General features: G+C 42.7%; 1 protein-coding gene and 2 long non-coding RNA genes across 6 annotated transcripts in view; all 3 read left to right on the plus strand.

Annotated features, from left to right (window-relative positions):
• Window positions 1–3,211: 3,211 nt before the first annotated feature.
• Window positions 3,212–6,928, plus strand: LOC119907994. The gene is made up of 3 exons (XR_005445166.1): window positions 3,212–3,641; window positions 5,911–6,003; window positions 6,632–6,928. It is a non-coding gene; the product is annotated as an uncharacterized LOC119907994 (long non-coding RNA).
• Window positions 6,929–10,909: 3,981 nt separating this feature from the next.
• LOC119907982 (proline-rich receptor-like protein kinase PERK8) overlaps window positions 10,910–21,619 on the plus strand; it is a 59,664-nt gene continuing 48,954 nt past the window's right edge. The window contains exons 1-3 of one of the 2 annotated variants that reach the window (XM_038725725.1): window positions 10,910–10,994; window positions 13,768–14,043; window positions 14,863–15,475. In XM_038725725.1, coding sequence (XP_038581653.1) covers window positions 10,934–10,994; window positions 13,768–14,043; window positions 14,863–15,290 — 765 coding nt within the window. In that variant the 5' untranslated portion in view covers window positions 10,910–10,933 and the 3' untranslated portion in view covers window positions 15,291–15,475. Of the gene's footprint in view, window positions 10,995–13,767; window positions 14,044–14,862; window positions 15,476–21,619 lie in introns of those variants that run through there. The other variant, XM_038725724.1, reaches the window with a different exon arrangement.
• On the plus strand, window positions 16,346–21,490 carry LOC119907992. 3 transcript variants are annotated; one of them, XR_005445163.1, is made up of 4 exons: window positions 16,346–16,455; window positions 19,144–19,215; window positions 19,309–19,379; window positions 20,773–21,490. It is a non-coding gene; the product is annotated as an uncharacterized LOC119907992 (long non-coding RNA). The 3 variants fall into 3 exon arrangements; XR_005445164.1 differs by having other exon boundaries at window positions 16,354–16,455; window positions 18,817–19,215; XR_005445162.1 differs by lacking the exon at window positions 16,346–16,455 and having other exon boundaries at window positions 18,394–19,215.

Below are 21,619 nucleotides of genomic sequence, written 5' to 3' on the forward strand. Positions count from 1 at the left end.
GATAAATAGGACTTAAACCAGCTTAGAGCGGTTCCTTTAATGCCAATGAAATTTCCAGTCTCTGCAATAGGATCTGATGGTCAATGGTATCAAATGCAGCACTAAGATCTAATAAAACCAGTACAGAGACAAGTCCTTTGTCTGATGCAATAAGGAGGTCATTAGTAATTTTCACCAGTGCTGTCTCTGTGCTATGATGAGCTCTAAATCCTGACTGAAAATCCTCAAACAAACTATTGCTCTGTAGAAAGTCACACAGCTGTTTAGCAACTGCTTTCTCCAGAACCTTAGAGAGAAATGGAAGGTTAGATATAGGTCTATAGTTGGCTAAAACATCCGGATGGGCTTTTTCAGAAGAGGTTTAATTACAGCTACTTTAAAGTACTGTGGTACATAGCCTGTTGATAAAGATAGATTGATCATATCTAGTATAGAGGTGCTGACTAAGGGTAAAACATCTTTAAGCAGCCTAGTCGGGATGGGGTCTAAGAGGCAGGTTGATGGTTTAGATAAAGAAATTATTGAAGTTAGTTGGTAAAGATTGAGGGAAGCAAAACAGTCTAAACATATATCTGGTTCTACAGCTGTTTCTAAGGTTCCTGAGTTAAGAGATAAGTTGGTGCCAGTTGAGGGCAGGTCTTGGTGAATTTTGTTCTAATAGCTAGAATTTTATCATTAAAGAAGCTCATGAAATCGTAACTACTGAGAGCTATGGGAATACTTGGCTCAATAGAGCTGTGACTCTCTGTCAGCCTGGCTACAGTGCTGAAAAGAAACTGGGTTGTTCCTATTTCCTCTATTAATGACGAGTAGTACGCTGCTCTGGCATTACGGAGGGCCTTCCTATAAGTTTTAAGACTATCTTGCCAAATTAAATGAGAATTTTCCACTTTGGTGGAACGCCAATTCCTTTCAAGTTTCCGCGATATTTGCTTTAATTTGCGAGTTTCAGTGTTATACCATGGAGCTAACCGTCTTTGTTTAAGTATTTTCTTTTTTAGAGGGGCTACAGAGTCGAGTGTCATTCGCAGCGAGCCTGCAGCACTATCAACAAGACGATCAATTTGGGAGGGACTGAAATTAGCATAGGAGTCCTCCGTTACTTTGTGACTTGATAATGAATTTAGAGCTGATGGAATTACATCCTTAAATTTAGCTACAGCACTATCAGACAGAAAAGTATAAACTCCCGCTCACTGTCTAACTTGCAAAATATATTTCTATGCAGGCAATGTTTCGTTACTGCCTTTGTCAGGCAAATGGTGTTACATCCTGAGAAGACAAACTTTGTAGGAAGTGACATGTTTGTCTGCACCAATCACCTACTTACACATGAGATAAGACAACATTACAAAACATTCATTCACATTTCCATTACTATCGAGCTTAAGCTTGAATACAAACACTGTCACTATAGTAAAAATAATATATCGCCCAGAGAGAAAACAACTGTTGTCACCTAACAACAAGTTGTATGTTTTTCCACACTTCACCATCGTTAGAGCATGACGTTATTATCTGTGTGATTAGCTCTCTAGGCAGCTGAAAACTTTATTTTTTTTTTCCTATTTAAGATGTCTGCTCTCTGCGTTTAGTTTAGTTTTTAACTGCTGCTCTTTGGACACAAACTCCTCTCCAATCTGATGATATTTGTTGCTCTGTGTCTGCTGGATGTGGAAGTAGCCGACAGTTTGTTCACATGTTTGGCACAACAGCTTCATAAGGTGATGATGTCTTCGCATTTTAGTCAGTAAGGGAAATGTGATCATGCTGTATATTTAAATAGCAGCAACCGCCAGTGTTCATTAACCACAGGATACCAAACAAAATGGGGTTTACACATGCAGGCAGCTGAGTTTCTTTTCTCACCTCAGAATGAAACAGTGTTGGTTTGTTCAGTCTCTTCAGTCTGTAGGAGGATGAGGATGAAGATCTACAGCTGGCTGTTAGTCTTTATCCTGGGCTGTAATGTCAGCGCAGGTAAGAATTTTCTTTGTCAACGAGTATGAACTATTTTATAAACACTACCTGTTAACCAGCAGTGAAGCTGCTGCTCTGCTGATACAATGATTTTATAATATTAACACAGCTTAATGTATGTAATGTATTAACAGCTTTATTCATTCATTTGAATCTTAATATGGAATATCTCAACAAATATATTTCACAATCCTGACAAAAATGTGGTCATGGCTTTGTAAATGAAATTGTAGATGGATTAGAAACATATTAGATTTAAATAAAATTTCTCACCAATCCAGGAAGAGGACAGTCAGATGTTTGGTGGAGAACAGCTGCCTTCTTCAATGTGTTTCCACTGCATTGGACATATTGATGTTATTCTGTCTCTAATGGTGAACATAGATCAGAGTTGCTCAAAATAGCAGAAATACTGCATCTCTTAAAACAGGTAAATTTATTGAAATTTTTCTTTTACAGAGAAAAAGCATAAAATAATCAGGCAGAAGGACTCCGTCACTCTGCCATGTCCTCACCCTGTGGAGGGTAAAGTGACTTGGAGCAGAGAGAGAAACGGAAACAGAGTTGACATACATACAGTTGATGGAGACAGAGACATAAGACACATTCATGACCCACTGAAACGATACAGTTCATCAGCAGATAAGTCACTTCACATCAGCAGAGCTGCCGTCTCAGACGCTGGAACATACTTCTGTAATAATGAAGCAGCTGTGAGCTGACGGTGCTCCAAGGTAACATGTTCTGTTTTCACTATGAATAAATAAGTTTCAGTTTATCCTTTTGTTTTTAATTTTGTTAGTTTAGTTAATTACGTGTAGTAAGTTGGGGAGTGGTTTTAGTTTTGAGTCTCAACAAAATGGACGTGGTGTAGTTCGTTTTTCAATCACGTGAATCATTTTGTGACGTATTAAAGATGTTGTAATATCTATTTCTGTAAGGAGAGCTGAAGAGAGAAGGAAACTTTTTTTAAACTCTACTTAAACTAAAAATAAAGCCGTAGAACAGAGCCTTTCTCAACAGTATGTTGTTGTGATGATTCAGAACGTGCAGGTTCTGACCCAAAAACACAACCCAGAGCAAAGAAAATATAAAACTTCAGCTTTACTCTTTGGCACAAAACACACACGTCAGTGTAAAAACGTTTCTTTGTTAAGTGTTCACACCCCTGAACTCTCAGCCGTGGCCTTGGTGTTAAGATTTTAATGAAAACAAGTGACATAAATTGACGTTACTTATTAACTGTGTTCCCGTCAAGCTCCATCGATTGGTAATCTGTAAAAATCAGCTAATGCAGAACAGGTTTAACTTTGATACTACAGGCGTATATCACATTCCCTTTCAGCTCATGGTTTACCATTTACAATATGTAGTAGAGTAAAAGTATGAACTTTACTACTGTGCTGTAGAATGTGGAAAGCAAACCTCAGGAACACATTTTTTCAGATCGACAGACGAACAAAATGCTGAATTAGAGAGTGCACTGAGTTACAGAGGCTGGACATGTCGTGGCATCAGCTCTAAATTGTTTCCTCCATCCTTCACTAAAGGTCGTAAGGAACCAACAACAACAACAACTCCTCCACCTCTAACAAGACAAACCACATCTGAACCTCTTCCAGCAGCAACAACTGCACCATCCACACCTCTAGTAAACACAGGTATGATGACATTAAAGAAAAAAAGTTTCACCAAACAACCCAAAACCATGAGAAGAAGATGACGTAACTGGCGACCTGTCCAGGGTGGACTATCTTAAAACTCAAAAGCACAATACACTGACACATTGATCGTAGAGTAGATTTAAGTTCATTTAAACTAATAAATGAAACAACACAATTTATATTGTGAGAAAAAATGAACATGTACCAAATGTATTTACACAGATTTCCTGCACTGTTACCTTTTTTAACATACATTTTATATTACACAGTTATGCATAAACAATTATGTAACTTTATTAGAACATAAAAATACATGAGGCAAATAAACAATAGAATAGAAAAGAAACAACTTCATGTTTAAATATTCCCACATTATCACACTCTAGAATCAAAACAGCGCGACAAACAGCACATGCTCTGTCTGGAAAAGCGGCATCATGTTAAAGTTAGCTAGTTATAGTCAAGAGATTACCTCCTGGCTATACAACACATAAAATAAACGGTTAACTTAAAAAATACAGCTAGCACATAAAGCTAGCTTAACTTAACTTAACATTGTTTAGTCCGCGGACGCCTTTCCTAGCAGCAAAACCTCCGTTGCTTTGAGGATTATCCACAATCCTTTGTAATTAAGTAAAGTAAGTAAAATGTATTTAATATAGCACCTGTCACAGAGCAAGTCACAAAGTGCTTTACAAAAAAAACTAAAAAAACAATACAAAACAAAAGCAACAATAAAACAGTGAGCAATCAGTCATAAATAAGCATCAAAATTATAAAGGCATCAGTCAATATAACAATGTGATTGTGTTGAAAGACGCATAAATAATCAAATTAAGGCATTTTGTATTTTAAAGAGACTACTTCACAGTTAAAAGTTTACAGGGAGACAAAAGGCTGTTTAAATAAAAAAGTCTGAGACCTGAGAGCGTAGGTCTGAGGGAAGAGTATTCCACAGTGTTGGTGCAACCACTAGTTTTTAGACGTGTACGCGGTACAGCTAGTTGGCCTTGGTCTGAAGATCTTAAAGGCCTAGTGGTAAAATACGGGTGCAGCATGTCTGAGATGTACCCGGGTCCCTGATCATGCAGCGCTCTGTATGTTAAAACAAGCACTTTGAATTGAATCCTAAATTTAACAATGACCCAATGTAAAGAGGACAGAATGGCTGGACCTGGTCAACAGCCTTGCAGCAGCACTTTGGACCATTTTTAAACAGTCCAGGGACGACTTGCTAAGAGATGTAAAAAGGGAGTTGCAATAATCTAAGCGGGAGGAAATAAAAGCTGGATTATTATCTCAAACTCTGGTTTTGAAACAACAGATTTGAGCTTGGCAGTGTTTCTTAAATGAAGCAAAAACACATGTTAACATTTCGATCAAAGTGCATTGATGTGTCAAACATTACATCCAGATTTCTATGATTTGATTTTACTACTGATGAAAGTGATCCAGTATGCTGAGTGATCGAGGGAGCTTTGCTATCGGGTGCAACTATAAGGACCTCAGTCTTGTCTGTGTTCACTTCAAAGAACTTTTTAGCCATCCAGCTTTTAACGGCGGTGAGGCAGTTGCATAGTGTGGTCAGTTTGTCATACTCATCTGACCCTAAAGAGACATACAGCTGGATGTCATCAGCATAACAGTGATAAGAAATGCCCTTGAAATTACTAATAATGTTGCCTAAAGGGAGCATATACAATATAAATAAAATCAGGCCCGAACCCTGTGGCACACCACAGGATAGAGCAGCAGTTTTGGAGTAAGTTCCCAGTGTCATTACTAACATCACTTGACGCAGGTACAACTTATAACAGAAGGTGGCAAAGATGTCTCATTTAGTGGGATTTAATCTGCATTTATTTAACTTTGTTTCACTAAAAAACAGACACAGAATACAGAGCCTTCCCCAACAGTCTGTTATTGTAATGATTCAGAACATGCATGAAAAATATGGCTGACAGTGACAAACTAATGTTTCTTTTTGGAATTTTATGGATATGGATAAAAATAAAGTTAAGACAAAGTACCGGCCTGCCAGACTTGTACATTCCCCCCTATTTTCACAAAGTCGTTGTTATAATCACAAAGGTTTCAGTTTCTAATAGTGAGTGTAGTTGTGGAGCTGATTTGTCTGAGAAAGTGGAAAGTAAACATTGGGAACAAGTTTTTTCAGCTCGACAGATGAATGAACTGCATTGAGTTACCGTGACTGTAACACCACCTTCTTCCCAAGTAAAACAAACCATGTCTGTTTCTCTTCCAGGTGCTCTTTACCTGTGGTCGTCTGTTCATATTGCGGTTGGAATACTCTGTTTAATCATCATACTCAGCATCACTGTCACTTCCTGGAGAAAAGGTGAATATAGTTTGACCTGCAGGTGGTTTTGTGGTCTGAAACTATTCAGCAGTTCTGTATCATAATCTCAAAGAAGATTTTAAAATCTGAAAAATAACAATTTTCATATTGAACAACTAGCAAGCCCTCACAGTGTTTATCATGTTGCTGTAGCGCCACCTACAGGTAAATGTCATCAAATTGACCAGCACAGTCACGTCATCTAAAATTGAAGAATTAGTACAGTTTATGTCAGATACGCCAAATAGTAATAAAACGTTTTTCCAGGCTCATCTAAGTATTATATGTTTCAGTTTGTGTGTGGTACAAAATCAGGGTAAAAGAGGGGAGATCACAGCTCAGGAATTATAACTCTAATGTAAAGTGCTTCAGAGACGGCCACATGGTGGCACTGTTGCTACTATTAGATCTGCACCAAAAGTAATCACTTGTCCCAACTTTCTACCAGGTGTCATTGAAACTGAAAAGTCTTCTTTGAGACATTCTGCTAACAAACAAACAGAGTTGCAAGTCACTGATAACCACAACACGTTACTAATAATTACCATAAATACAATGTTTTAAATGTTGAAAAGTAACAACAGAAGTTAATAAAATCATCTCCATGTTTATCTTCTCTCTCTTGCAGCTCGACAGACACAGGGGCAACACACAGCAGCAACAGAAAATGATCCTCCATCACACGAGAGCAGTAACTGAGCCGTGTTCAGCGTTCATCCTCAGACAGTCTGACAGTAAAAAGTCCTCCAGCTTTCAACACTGTGACGACTAGTTTCCCCTTTTCAGGAAAGTTGGGATACTTTCCAAAATGCAATAAAAAGAAAGATCTGAGATTTGTAAATTCACATGAACCTTTAGTTTCAACACTTTTACTGACCAGGGTAATTGTATTTTGAAAAAATAAAAACAAATTTCATGCATGCAACATGTTTCCCAGTGTGTTACATCACCTTTCCTTTTAATTACACTTCTAATAATTTGCGAAGTGAAGATAGGCCTACTAATGTGCCGGTTCTGCAAGTGGAATTTTTGCTCATTCTTGCTTGATACAAAACTTCAGCTGCTCAACAGTCTGTATTTGTCCTTGTCTCATTCTCCTCTTCATGAGGTGCCATACATTTTCAATAGGAGGCAGATCTGGGCTGGCAGTAGGCCGGTCGAGCACTCTGTGTCTACGAAGCTGCGCTGTTGCAGCCCGTGCAGAAGGAGGCCTGCACTGTCCTGCTGACATGGATGTCCCTGCAAGAGATGTCAACTTGATCTGTCTCTAAAATCCCAAAATATGCCTCTGCATTAATGGTACCTTCACAGACATGCAGGGGCACTGGGCACTGATGCACCCCCATCACAGATGCTGCTTCTGCACCTTTCGCTAAGAACTATCTGGATTGTCTTTTCCATCTTTGGCTTGGAGAACTTGATGTCTCTTTTCATCACGATCCTACGCAGGAGGATAAATCAAGCTTACAGAAATGAACGTTCCAGAAAATGAGCCCCATGAGGCTGACGCTATTGTGGTGTTACCTGGTGAGTGAAAGCAGCATTTACCTTATCCTGCCTTAGGCTACATAACCTTGACAGTGGTTTTGGTTTTGGAAGAGTGTGAGTGTTGTAGTCAAGACCGCCCAAACCGAGACAAGACCAAGACTTTTAGGGGCTGAGAGCAGTCGAGGGCGAGACCGAATCAAGACCAAGACCAGTTCCCTGCATTGCATGGCACTCAACAAAATGTGGAACACGCCCATAGGTAGCTCTCAAAGTGATCTGAAAGATCCACGTTCCCATTAAAACCCCCACATACAAACACTAAGAGCTGAAATCAACATACACATCGTGGGGAGCTGTGACAGTCGTTAACGGGAACAACACGTTTAATTAGGGTTATTGGCTGCATTTGAAGCAATAAGTTTTACTTCCAATCAAAGTTAGGATGTTAACAAATCAGACAATGCAAAAGCAATTTATTGATATTCCCAAAGTTACGGTATTGACTGGTCTTGAAATAAAATCCTGAGTCCTCAAGACAGAGTACAAAGGCGGTCGAGTCTGAGACAAGACCATCAAAAAGTGGTCTTAAGACCAAGACCGGTCTCAAGTACTACAACACTAGATAAGTGTGCTTGAGATGTGGACCACTTTTTGTGTCCTCACTGTTAATAATATTCTGTGATGACTGAGTGTTGCCTATGTTCATTGTTATTACTGCCACTCAGCTTTCCATTATTGTTAAGAATAGTTGCAACTTACACTCTTAAATGTGCATAGAAAATTTATGTGTAAGCAGCACTTGGGCTTATGTTCATTGTCTGTTGCCTGTAAAGTTCCTCTCCTCCCTTGTGATGTTAATCCATAAAAACAATTGGTTATGTAATGTATTTTCTTCACATCTTGTAATGTTACAATATTTGTTAGTTCAATGTTAATTTTGAATGAAATATTTTTCTGTTTCTTACAAGTTTGGCACCACCGTCAGATGGAGTGAAGTTGTTTTAAAAACCTCTCTATAAAATTGTTGCATTTTCAAAGTTTTCAAAAGGTTTCAAAGATGTAATTTTAAAGTATCTCTGTTCATTATGGAGACTAAATGCTAAATTGGTTAATCCACAGAACTTAAACCCATTGAACACTGACTAATCTAACTTTTAAAAGGTGATATGACTCATTTAAAAATGTGTATATTATTAGCAGAACCAAGAAACAGCGTCAAAATATCTGTAATAATTAAATTCAATGACATTTCTATGTTTCTGATGGTGTTGACAAAAATCTAGTGCTGTTCCTGCAAACATGTAATTAATGAAGAAAATTGTGGTTGTTCCAAGACATGGTTACACAGCCAAAGCCTCATTTAGCAAAGATGCATACATAGTTTTTTTTTTTTTTTTTAAATAATCAAGATTTTATTTTAGAAAATCAAAACCAGTTTTGTTCCTAATCTCAAGAATCACTGAAATGTATTTGCCATGGTTTCTTTCATTAATAAAAGCATAAATACAGTACATGTAATAGTTTTCTTTGTACACATATAAGATATGATGCTTCTACCCTCCACATGTACCTGTTTCCTTTTAAGTGTGTTTTCAGAAGCCACAACCAAATGACACAAAGACATGATTTCCCAAAACCTTCTCGGCCCCAACTTGACACATATGGACGCTTGGTAGAGACCCCTCAGGCTTCACTTTTGCACATGTAGGGCTCCGTGGTCAAGTTAGCAATAATAAATAGGCAACGTCTGTCACGAGTTTGTGGTGAAGGCAGGGTGGAGCAGGTTGGAGGACCCAAACGCAGGAAGAGGTATAGTGCAAAGGGATTTTAATAAACGAACCAAAAGAGAGCACACTTACAGGTGAGTGGCTGAATACAGTGTCCCAAAACAAAGGCTGTCCAACAGAAATCCAAAAGGGTGAAAACCAGAATCCAAAACAGAGCAGGGTTACAGGGAGACACGGTGAGTAAGGCTGGAGACACGAGACACACTGCTACACAGGGTGACAACATACAATGACCCGACAAAGACAAGACAGAAACACCAGGTATATATACACACACACACACACACACACACACACAGGGACTAACGAGCAGGGCGGGAGCAACACAGGTGAAGGACATGAGATTAACAAGGCAGGCAGAGAGAGAGAGGTTGAATAGAGAGACTGACATGCAGGCAGAGTGACAACCGGGGGAACAGACGGAACACAGGTTACTGAACACAAACCAGACCAGAGTGAACACTTAACATGAACTAAGGTACAGGACTGGGAACAAGGACAAAGAACTAAAACGCAGGAACAAGAGTTAAGGCAGTGACTAAGAAACCATATAACAAGTAGACTACCAAACCAATATCAAAACACAGGACTACGAGCTAGAACACCAGACAAGACATAAACACTAAGGACAAGGAAACAAGAAGAACAGGTAAACAGAAGGACACCAGAAACAAATGGCAAAAACTACAACTCATGACAACGTCTTTATTAAATTAAAGGAGTGACAGGGAGACCTGCATTGGGAGAGTTCAGGCGTCTTGCTGGTGTTTATGGTGTAATTAGCTCAGACAGGTAAGGTGGTGCAAGTTGTAAGTTAAAAGACAATCACATTGCCGTCCCCCTGCTCAAACTCTAGGCCTGTTGCTGGCCCCCAGTCTAGTTGCCCTTTTGCCTTGTCTCTGGTCCCATACTCCAGCCGTCAGCCCGGAGTCTGAGTGTTTGAAAAAATATGCTATTAACATTTGTCATTTCAGCCCACAAAATCATTGGCACATTTTGACTCATTTGAATAAAACCATTATTAAAGTTAAACAATTTAGAAATAAAAAACTTGACAGATGAAAATACATGACACCTGTGCTTCCTGGCTTTCTTCCACAGTATTCATGTGGACTTCAAATGCCTTAAAAGGAGACTGTGACATGCAGTCATCTTTCTGTGGTCACATTTTGCAGCCAGTTTAAAGACAAACACCAAGCAGTTCTCAGCTAACAACAAGCAGGATGTTGTCCCACAGGTCGCCATCATTAGATCGTGACGTTATTGTCAGTGTGGTTAGCTCTCTATGTGTAAAGGTGGTTTTCCTGTTTAGCATCTCTGCTCTCTGCCTTTTTCAGCTGTTATGGACACAAACTCCTCTCCAATGGGATGCTAATGTTGCTCTGTGGAAGTAGTCGACTGTTTGTTACCATGTTTGTTATAACAGCTTCATAAGGTGATCATGTCTTTGTCTTTTAGTCAGTTATTTCAGGTTCTTTCTTGTACTGGCACAGAATTAATTGTGAGGGAAGTTTGATCATGCTCTATATTTAAATAACCTTAACCATCAGTGGGCATTAACCACAAGAAGACAAAGACGATAATGTCCGGTTTACACATCCTTTTCTCAGAATTAAACAGTGTTTGTTCGATCAGTCACTTCAGTCTGTGTGAGGATGAGGATGAAGATCTACAGCTGCCTGTTAGCCTTTGTTCTGTGCTGTAATGTCAGCGCAGGTAAGAACTTTACTTAAGTTTTTTATTTTATCCAGCAGTCATGTTCAAGCTTCTGCTCTGCTGATATAATTATTTTAAAATGTTAATATTAACGCAGGTTAATGTCAACAGCTCTGCTGTGCATTTGGCTGCTGAACACTTGCGCTGAAAATGACCGATCTGGCGTGGGGACCCGCTCTTGACCTAGGGACATGGGGACTCGGGCTTGTGGCCTTTGCACATTTCTGGGCGGGTGGTGTTTCCCTGGGCCTGGGGGCCCGCTGTCTCCTCTCCTGGGCCCTCTTCGGCAGGGGTGAGGCTCCTGCTGCTTCCCCTGCCAGCTATCTCACAGTGGGGGCATTTGGGAGTCTCTGGGGCGCATGGCCTGCGTTGTCAGGGTATGTTTTGGTGCTCCTCCTTGTGGGTGCTTGACTTGGGGGGCTGGGCCCCCGTCCAGGGATGATATCGGCCTCGGGGGCTGCTGGCACTGCCTGCACTCTGGGGAGGGATGCCTCTGGCTGGGCTGGGGGACCGTTGGCCTGGTTCTCCCGCGTTATCGCTCCCTGGCGGCAGGGAGCTTCCCGGCACGGCTTTCTGCTGTTCTTCCTTGGGGCGGGGTACAGCTTCCCCCGGGACATGCGGTCTGGGGTCCTTTGTGCTTTGGGGGGTCGCAGGGTGCCCTGGCTTCTGGGGGTGGGGGTCTCTGCGCGGGTTGATCCGATTGCAGCTTGGTGGGCTGCGGTGGGATTGTGGGGTGATTGTTGTGCTTTTTCCCTGGGCAGGGTCTCTGAATGGCTGCTGGGCGTTTAGTTTGTGCATTGGAGTCCGGGGGAGTCATTTCCTTGTTGGCTTGGAGGGACAAGTTTGCGTCCCTGTTTTGCTTCGTTGGCCTCGGATCCGTGCTTCCCCATTTCTCTGTCGGCCAGTTGTTGGACCCCTCTGGATACTGAGGTATATAGTTAGTTTTCGGGATGTGCAGTGTGGGTGCGGGGCAGGGCTGTGCTCCGGTTTGTTCTGGGTTTGTGCCTGGAGTTCTCGGCCCTTGACAGGTGGGTGGGTTGTTGGTGGCATGCAGCTGAGCTAGTTGATTTTGCCTCATTGCTGGATGTCGGCTGGCGCCGGCGGCCTTAGTTTCGGCGGTTGGGGGGACGGCGGACTTTTATTGGCGGGTGCACGGTGACCTGTGCGGCGCGTTTGCTGCCGGGCTGGGACTTGCTGCTGGTGTTTCTCTCCGCTGGCTTTCGCTGTCGTGTTGTTCCGTTTGCTCTCTCTGGTTTGCCCGACCTCGCACGCGGGATTCGAGGGGGGCTGCTGGGCATTGGGTGTTGCCGTGCTCGCACAGTGTGCTCGTTTGGCTCGTCACTTGTGCATTGGTGTTGATTGCGTGGCATGTGGGCATTTTGGTTGTTCGCTGCATGGCGGTGGGGTGCTGGGTGGGGGGGGGCACTGGTCTATGTTGTGTGCGCGCCGCGGTCGGTCCGGGCGCTGCTTTTCCGCGGGTTACGCTTCTTGCGTTCCGTCGGCATTACGTTGTCAGCTGGCATTTGGGTCGGCGTCTTTGTTTTTTGTTTTTTTCTTTCTCCCACCCCTATTGGCTACTGGGGTTCTTGCCTGTCTGTTGCTGGGGTCGGTGTGGCACAGTCGTGGCGTCCCACTCTCACTAACAACTACATTCTTTAACAGGCTTATGCGCACACACATGTACACACACACACATACAGACACATTCACCCACACGCACACAGACACACAGACACAAACAAACTTAGGTTGTCCCTGGTAGAATTATTCCTGATGCTTTTCTTTCAGTTACTTATTTAAATTAATTATTATTCCAGCTCTCGTGGCTGTGCTGTGTTTCTTATTTAGTGTGTGTGACTGTTTCTTCATTTTTCTCTTAGTTGTCTTACTATGTCAGCTGTTTATTGCTGCTGTTCGGCTGGTTGTCTTTTACTATTATTATTATTTATTGTTTGTTGTTGTTCTTCTCCTCCCCAAGCCCCCCTCTCTGTTCTATTGCAGGTTTCGTTGCTTTCTGCAATTGGTGTTTCCCACAGCTTTTCCCTGTTGTCCCCACCTTCCATCCCCCTTCTCTTACAGGTGTTGTCCTTTCTCTGTGCTGTCTGTTTGTGCCCCCCCACCCCCGTGTCTGCCCCCCTGTCCGGCCCGGTGACAAATCAATACATAATTAAATAAATAATAAAACAGACAAAGGAATATTTTAATACTCTCTTGTTAAAGTAAAATCTGTCTGGCACAATATGGTATCCAGGTCATTATACTCTATACCAGGCTGCTGGGCAGGACAGGTTTAAAAAAAAAAAAAAAGACCGATAAGACTTTTTAACTTTCACGGCCACACAAAAGGAGAACCTTAGTTATAATATATTAGATTTATGTAGCAGCTTCATAAGTAAACTACAGATGGCCAAGCTTACTTTGAAGCTTAGCTGAATTTGTCAACAAACAGCATATTTTATAACTTGGGATCCATGTCTTTCTAGAAAAAGAACTCTGGATTAGACTAAATTAGGTTTAAATTAAATCTGACACCAATATTCTGGTAGAGCCGGGTAGAGGACAGTCAGGGATCCAACTTTATTTTGTTTTGAAAATCCCTCACACAGCTGTTTGGTGGAGAACAGCTGCCTTCTTCAATGTGTTTCCACTGCATTGGACATATTGATGTTATTCTGTCTCTAATGGTGAACATAGATCAGAGTTGCTCACAATAGCAGAAATACTGCTTTTCTTAAAACAGGTAAATTTATTGAAAAATGTTTTTCTTTTACAGAGAAAAAGCATAAAATAATCAGGCAGAAGGACTCCGTCACTCTGCCATGTCCTCACCCTGTGGAGGGTAAAGTGACGTGGAGCAGAGAGAAAAACGGAAACAGAGTTGACATACTTACAGTTGATGGAGACAGAGACATAAGACACATTCATGACCCACTGAAACGATACAGTTCATCAGCAGATAAGTCACTTCACATCAGCAGAGCTGCCGTCTCAGACGCTGGAACATACTTCTGTAATAATGAAGCAGCTGTGGAGCTGACGGTGCTCCAAGGTAACATGTTCTGTTTTCACTATGAATAAATAAGTTTCAGTTTATCCTTTTATTTTTAATTTTGTTAGTTTAGTTAATTACGTGTAGTAAGTTGGGGAGTGGTTTTAGTTTTGAGTCTCAACCAAAATGGACGTGGTGTAGTTCGTTTTTCAATCACGTGAATCATTTTGTGACGTATTAAAGATGTTGTAATATCTATTTCTGTAAGGAGAGCTGAAGAGAGAAGGAAACTTTTTTTAAACTCTACTTACAACTAAAAATAAAGCCGTAGAACAGAGCCTTTCTCAACAGTATGTTGTTGTGATGATTCAGAACGTGCAGGTTCTGACCCAAAAACACAACCCAGAGCAAAGAAAATATAAAACTTCAGCTTTACTCTTTGGCACAAAACACACACGTCAGTGTAAAAACGTTTCTTTGTTAAGTGTTCACACCCCTGAACTCTCAGCCGTGGCCTTGGTGTTTAAGATTTTAATGAAAACAAGTGACATAAATTGACGTTACTTATTAACTGTGTTCCCGTCAAGCTCCATCGATTGGTAATCTGTAAAAATCAGCTAATGCAGAACAGGTTTAACTTTGATACTACAGGCGTATATCACATTCCCTTTCAGCTCATGGTTTACCATTTACAATATGTAGTAGAGTAAAAGTATGAACTTTACTACTGTGCTGTAGAATGTGGAAAGCAAACCTCAGGAACACATTTTTTCAGATCGACAGACGAACAAAATGCTGAATTAGAGAGTGCACTGAGTTACAGAGGCTGGACATGTCGTGGCATCAGCTCTATATTGTTTCCTCCGTCCTTCACTAAAGATCATAAGGAACTAACAACAACAACAACAGATCCTCCACCTCCAGCAACGACTTCGTCACCACCACCACCAGAGACCTCAACAACTCCTCCACCTCCAGCAACGACTTCGTCACCACCACCACCAGAGACCTCAACAACTCCTCCACCTCCAGCAACGACTTCGTCACCACCACCACCAGAGACCTCAACAACTCCTCCACCTCCAACAACGACTTCGTCACCACCACCACCAGAGACCTCAACAACTCCTCCACCTCCAACAACGACTTCGTCACCACCACCACCAGAGACCTCAACAACTCCTCCACCTCCAGCAACAACTGCACCATCCACACCTCTAGTAAACACAGGTATGACGACATTGGTTTTAAAAAGCATGAAAAGAAAAAGTGTCTCTCTCTACAATATTCTGTTATATATGCATTGATTCACAATTCAGCAAATGATGTTTCCAATATGTTTGATCATTACAGCAACATCTACAGTTTCCACCTCTCAGTCAATGAGTGATCATATTCAATGAAGTTAGTCTCTGAATTTAACTTTGTGTAGCTTCAAAGTCACTTAATGAGCAACAGATTGAGAGTCTTTCTGAAGATTGTTTGGTTCAACATTTGACTTCTCTGACTGAAACGTTCTGAACACAGTCACTATTTCTACATTTCTTACACTTTAGATTACGTTTTATCTGTAAGCGTCCCCATGCTTTGAAGTAGGGCCTGCTATTATAAAAAATAATCTGAGGCAATAAAGTTAAAATATTTAGAGAAAAAAAGTTGTAATATTTGAACCAACACATTCTCCCTCCCGACTCATCACATATTGACGCTTGGTCAAGGCCTTTGGGCGTCTCCTTTTATCGACCTGGGTAGGCCTAACTACACGAACCTCGGCCTTTTGGTTCAAAGTCCGGGTTCTGGCCCCCCAACCAGCTCTTTACTCACTCTTTTCTGTTAAATATCATATGCCTACCTTTACCGTCAAAAAACGACGCTACAGGACTTCCCTCAATGCGTCGAACTATGACGCTAAAGGGATCGCCAGTGCTTCACAAACACACGACTCTTGACCATGCGTCCATATGTGACGACTTGGGAGTGAGAACGGGTTGTTTGAACACATTATGAGTGTAAACACGTGACAGCAGTGAGGGATGTGGATGATTTTAGGATATTGCAGTGAAACCAGTCACATCATGTATGAAACAGCACTATTTGCTTACCTGGAGACAGCGGCGCTAAACTACACAGTCATGGTGTCAGAGAGTGATTAAAGGCCAGTGGGCATGATGACTGAAGCATAAAGCAGCATAAAATATAAATTGCCAAGTGATTATGAATTGTACTTTTACAGTACTGAAGTAAACGGTCTTCTCCAAAGGTTGCTGCTACCCTGGACTGCTGTATACCTGACATGCATTATGTCTGTATGTACTGTTTCATTTTGTAAGTAGTTTTTACTTTGTCTTCCATCTGCTCCTGAAGAACGGCGACTAATTCATGGTGTGTTGTTTGGAATAGGTATCGTCCTCCTCGTGCTCCTCCTCCTCCTCATCGTCTTGTTCACTAGGAGATACAGGTCCAAGAGACGAGGTAAATAAAAACAGACCTGGACTTTTATCTTAAAATGCAGCAGGGCATGTTTTTGGTTGAAAACTGTTAAACTGTCTTTGCAGCATGATAAAAAATTCATAAAAAGGGAATAAAATAAATTTTGGGATCACAAAACTTGGGAAAAAAATGTATAATGGAGTTTTATGGGTCAAACACTTTTTGTGGATCTATCTTGCAGTAGTGACAGTAGCTGCTTGGACAAACCGGAAGCAACGCTGAGTGGTGGCACCATATCTAGCTCTTTGAATACAGCCATGTTTTCACAGATCCCTTTTGCTATGAAGCAAGGCACTCCAGGCGGGGTGAGGTGTGGCGGTCCGACGCAGTGTCTCGTTCCCCTTCTCGGTGAACAACTGTTACATACGAAACCCGAGACGTTCCCCTTCGAAGGAACTCAAACTGCGTCAGTGACGACACTATGGGAACGAGATACCCACTTAGGCCGCGCCGAAACCCCGCCTGCCCCCCCAGCATGCAGCAACCTGTAGGCACGACTAGGCACGGGTGCCGGGTGCAGAAGGAAGGTCCAGACTCTATAACCGGATGAAAGTGTGAGGAGTGGCCCAGCCAGCTGCCTCACACAAATCCTGGAGCGAAGCCCCTACGAGGAGGGCCCTAGAGGCCGCCATGCCTCGAGTAGAGTGCGCCCTTACGGCCATAGGTGAAGGTAACTCGTGCACCTGATAGGCCAGGGAAATAGTCTGAACAATTCAGTTGCTGATCGTGTGTTTGGAAGCGGAGAGCCCAGCCTTGGGGGACCCGAAACACACCAGCAACTGGTCTGCTTTCCTCCACCGGGAGGACCTCAGAGTGTAAATACTCTGACCGGGCAGAGCAGATGAAGTCTCCAGTCCTCCGCCGTCACATGAGGTGGTAGATGAAACGCCTGCAGCACCGTAGGCCCTGCCAACCTGGACGGAACCTTAGGGACATAGCCCGGACAGGGGTGCAGGATGGCTCTGAACCTCCCCGGGGCAAACTCCAGGCATTGAGGAAAAACCGAAAGTGCCTGGAGATGCCCCACCCTCCTCAGAGAGGTGATAGCGAGGAGAAAGGCCATCTTAAGGGTCAGGTGCTTGGCCTCAGCCGACTCCAGGGTTTCGAAGGGGGCCTCAGCCAGCGCTTCGAGAACCACCGCCACGTCCCAAGTGGGAACCCTGGAACAAGTCACGGGTCTCATCCTCCGGGCTCCACGGAGGAAGCGCACGACCAGTGGAAGCCTCCCCAGAGGCCCATCCCTCAGAGGGGTGTGGAACGCCTAGATGGGGAAAGGCCAGCAGAGAATAGGGCCGAACCTTTCGCACAATAGCTCCACCACCTCGGGGTGGAGTCTCCATTCCCCGGGCCTCAGCCCCTGTCTCGACAGCAGGTCTGCTCCCTGATTCTGGGTCCCAGGGACGTACATCGCTCTGAGGGACAGCAGTCTCTGCTGGGACCACAGGAGGATCTGATGTGCCAGTTTGCATAATGGGCGCGAGTGCAGACCCCCCCGGTGATTCAAATAGGCCACCACTGCCGTGTTGTCGGTCCTGAGAAGGACGTGGCGACTGCGGAGAGCGGGCAGAAAACTCCTCAGAGCTCTGAACCCCGCCAACATTTCCAGGCAATTTATGTTCAAAGAGAAATGATGCTCCTGCCAGGAGCCTCTCGCAAAGCGGCCGCCCATGACCGCGCCCCACCCCGTGAGTGAGGCGTCTGTCGAAATAATTTCCCGGTGACATGGCGCTCCCAACACGGGACCCTGGGACAGGAACCAAGGTTTCCTCCATACTGACAGCGAACGAAGGCACCTGCTCGTAACCCGTATCAGACGGAACGGATTTCCCCTCGGGGAGAATCCCTTGGATTTCAACCACCACGTCAGGGCTCTCATGTGCAGCAGGGATTACGCTTGACGCTGCTGTCCTGAGACCCAACACTCTCTGAAAGTGTTTCACAGTGATGGAGCGGCCTCGCTTGGATAACTGCGCCCATTGCCTGAGCTGCCATGAGGGAGGGAACCTCGGTCGCCCTCTCTCGGGGGGGGGGCCCCGGTATAAACACGAGCAAGGGATGATCATGACCGGGCGAGAGATAGCTAGCCAAAGCATCCTCAACCCGGGGCATCATCCCATAGCCGAAGCCCTTGACCCCCGCTACGTCGCTGTAGACCCGGAGCGGGGGAGTAGTCAGACGTGCTGAGAAGGGTTTGCCCCAGGACTTGCACAACTCGTCATGCAAGTCCGGAAAAAAACGGCGCTGCAGAAAGCGCTCATCCAGCTTACTCATGGCATGTGTCTCTGGTACATCCTGCGGCCAATCGAGCTGGAGCTTGCTCACTGCCCGTGTCACCACCTACAGGAGTTCGTCATAGCTGGGCGCCGACTGATGACGTTGCTCCGCTTTTATCTCCCGGAAGTCTTCCTCCTCCATGATGCTAAGCACATCCAGTCATCATGGCTCTGTCCACTAACTATGTTAGTAGGGATTTTATTTATAATTTATAGAGACTTTTCATTATTAGGATTCAAAAAACACCTCATAATAACTCACAAATAGAAGATGATTCAAATATTCAAATATTTCGTACACTTGTGTCATTTATTGTTTTTCTCTGTAGCCAACAGCACAATCTCCCACTATTTGTTCTGGTTAATAAATGCGTTTTGGCAATGTTTTAAAATTTAGATGGCTCGAGTCAAAATAGCTCCTTTTATGCCAACTTAATCCACAACCCCCCACAGACGGGAAACAGTACAGGTAAAGCCTGACCGCTCATCAACACACATTTTAACCAAATATTCTAGATGCTTGTTACTGTTTATATTAATTACATATTATATCTTCTGACAGACACAACTCTAGCGAATGAGGAGCCATATTCTTTGATTTTGGGAAACTAAAGCCTGATGGAAATGAAAAAGGTGACTTTAATCATTATATATCTTTAACACTGGGTGGGAGGAATTTAATGTGTTAAATTAAATAAAGTACGATTTCCTAATTGAGCTTAAAAAGGAGAGCAAATGGCACATCAACAAAAACTAACTTTAAAAGTTTAGATAACTGGAACAAAACTGAATTCTGTTTTCTCATCAACAGGTACATCACAGCTGCTTTGGAATGAAATAATCTGAGAGCACAAAGTTTCCGTTTAGAGAATAAAAAAAAGTTGAAATATAGGAATCCATTGTTGCAACTTCTGGGAAGTAAGAAGACGTCACTCTGTCTCTCCTGTTTAACTGAATCTCTCAGAGCTTGTGGGTTTGTAGGAACAGCAGGTTTATCCCACTTCTGCATTAATCCTGCGTTGCTTTTTGGATTACAGTATGTACTTTTCTTAGGACAATACACTGACACACCGACACATTGATCATATAGTGGATTTAAGTTCATTAAAACTAAATAAATGAAACAACATAATTTGTCCCTCTTAAAAAAGAAAGTAACCAAATGTATTTACCTTGTTTTTAAAATACACTTTTCCATTTATGTTACACAGTTATGCAAAAACAATTATGTAACTTTATTACAATATAAGATACATGAGGCGAATGAACAATAGAAGATAACTCGTCTTCATGTTTAAATATTACCACACTCTTTAGAACAACGCACCTGCATTTCTGACAAAGGACAATAGTGTAGAATCAAAACAGCGCGACAAGCAGCGCATGCTCTGTCAGGAAAGGTGGCATCATGTTAAAGTTAGCAGAATGAACAAAATGAACTTCATAAAAACACAGCAAATTTATTTTGTCTGAGAAAGTGGAGAGGAAACCTCAGGAACAGGTTTTTCAGCTCGACAGATGAATGAAATTGAGTTACAGTGACTTCAACACCACCTTCTTCCCAAGTAAAACAAACCATGTCTGTTCCTCTTCCAGCTGATCCTTACATGTGGGAAACAGCTGTTCATATTGTGGTTGGAATACTCTGTTTAATCATCATACTCAGCATCACTGTCACTTCCTGGAGAAAAGTTGAATATAGTTTGACCTGCAGGTGGTTTTGTGTGTCTGAAAATACTCTGTATCATAATCAGTAATGTTTTGAAACTCAAAGAAGATTTCAATATTTGGAAAATAAGTCAAGAAATAATTTGATTTTCAACAACTAGCACGCCCTCACAGTGTTTATACTTCGGCTTTGTACAAAGGTGAATTGTGCAAAATGTAACTGAGTCACACTAGTGAGCATTTTGGGCATTTCAACTTATCATGTGCTGTAGCGCCATCTACAGGTCAAATTGATCAATTGATCAGCGCAGATCACATCTCGTCCATCATCTCCATGTTTATCTTCTCTCTCTTGCAGCTCGACAGACACAGAGGCAACACAGCAGCAACAGAAAATGATCCTCCATCACACAGAAACGAGAGCAGTAACTGAGCCGTGTTCAGCGTTCATCCTCAGACAGCTTTCAACACTGTGACGACTAGTTTCCCTTTTTCAGAAAAGTTGGGATACTTTCCAAAATGCAATAAAAACAAAGATCTGGGGTTTGTAAATTCACATGAACCTTTAGTTTCAATAGTTTTACTGACCAGGGTAATTGTAATAGTATTTTGTAAAAATAAGTTAGTTGGGACAGAGGCATTGTGTTACATCACCTTTCCTTTTAATTCCACCTTTTCATACCATCACAGATACTGCTTTTGCAACTTTTACTGAGAACAATCTGGATGGTCACTGTCTTTTGTTCCATCTGAGATGAACTCAGGCCCAGAAAAGTCGCCAGCGTCTCTGCCTACCACTGATGTGTGGATTCCTCCTTGTATTATTCAGGTTGCATTTCTGGATGTTCACCAATATTGGCACAAAGGAGCGAGCCCCGACCCTGCAGACTACATGACTTTCAATGTCGGCAGATCGCTGGGCTGTTCAGACTACACAACTTGCCAGCTTGTGTCGGGAGTCTCGCCGTCGTTCCCACTCCGTGACTTATCGGTGACAGGAGGTCACACAGTACGCTATTAGACAACAACTCTGTCACCCGAGGGCTGGTCTCATAACCACGTTTGTCAAGAAAACACACGTGAAACGTGGCAGGCGAAATGACGTGAAACTACACACAAAACATCTGTTGTTTGTTCTTATAAAGACAAAGAATCTGGGTGAAAGAACGGTTTAGCACACGCAGGTAGCAGGGATTGTCTGAGCT

This window comes from Micropterus salmoides, unplaced genomic scaffold (genome assembly GCF_014851395.1).
Source record: "Micropterus salmoides isolate LMB-PRFRI ecotype aquatic unplaced genomic scaffold, ASM1485139v1 Ms_hic_scaffold_17, whole genome shotgun sequence".
NCBI lineage: Eukaryota > Metazoa > Chordata > Actinopteri > Centrarchiformes > Centrarchidae > Micropterus > Micropterus salmoides.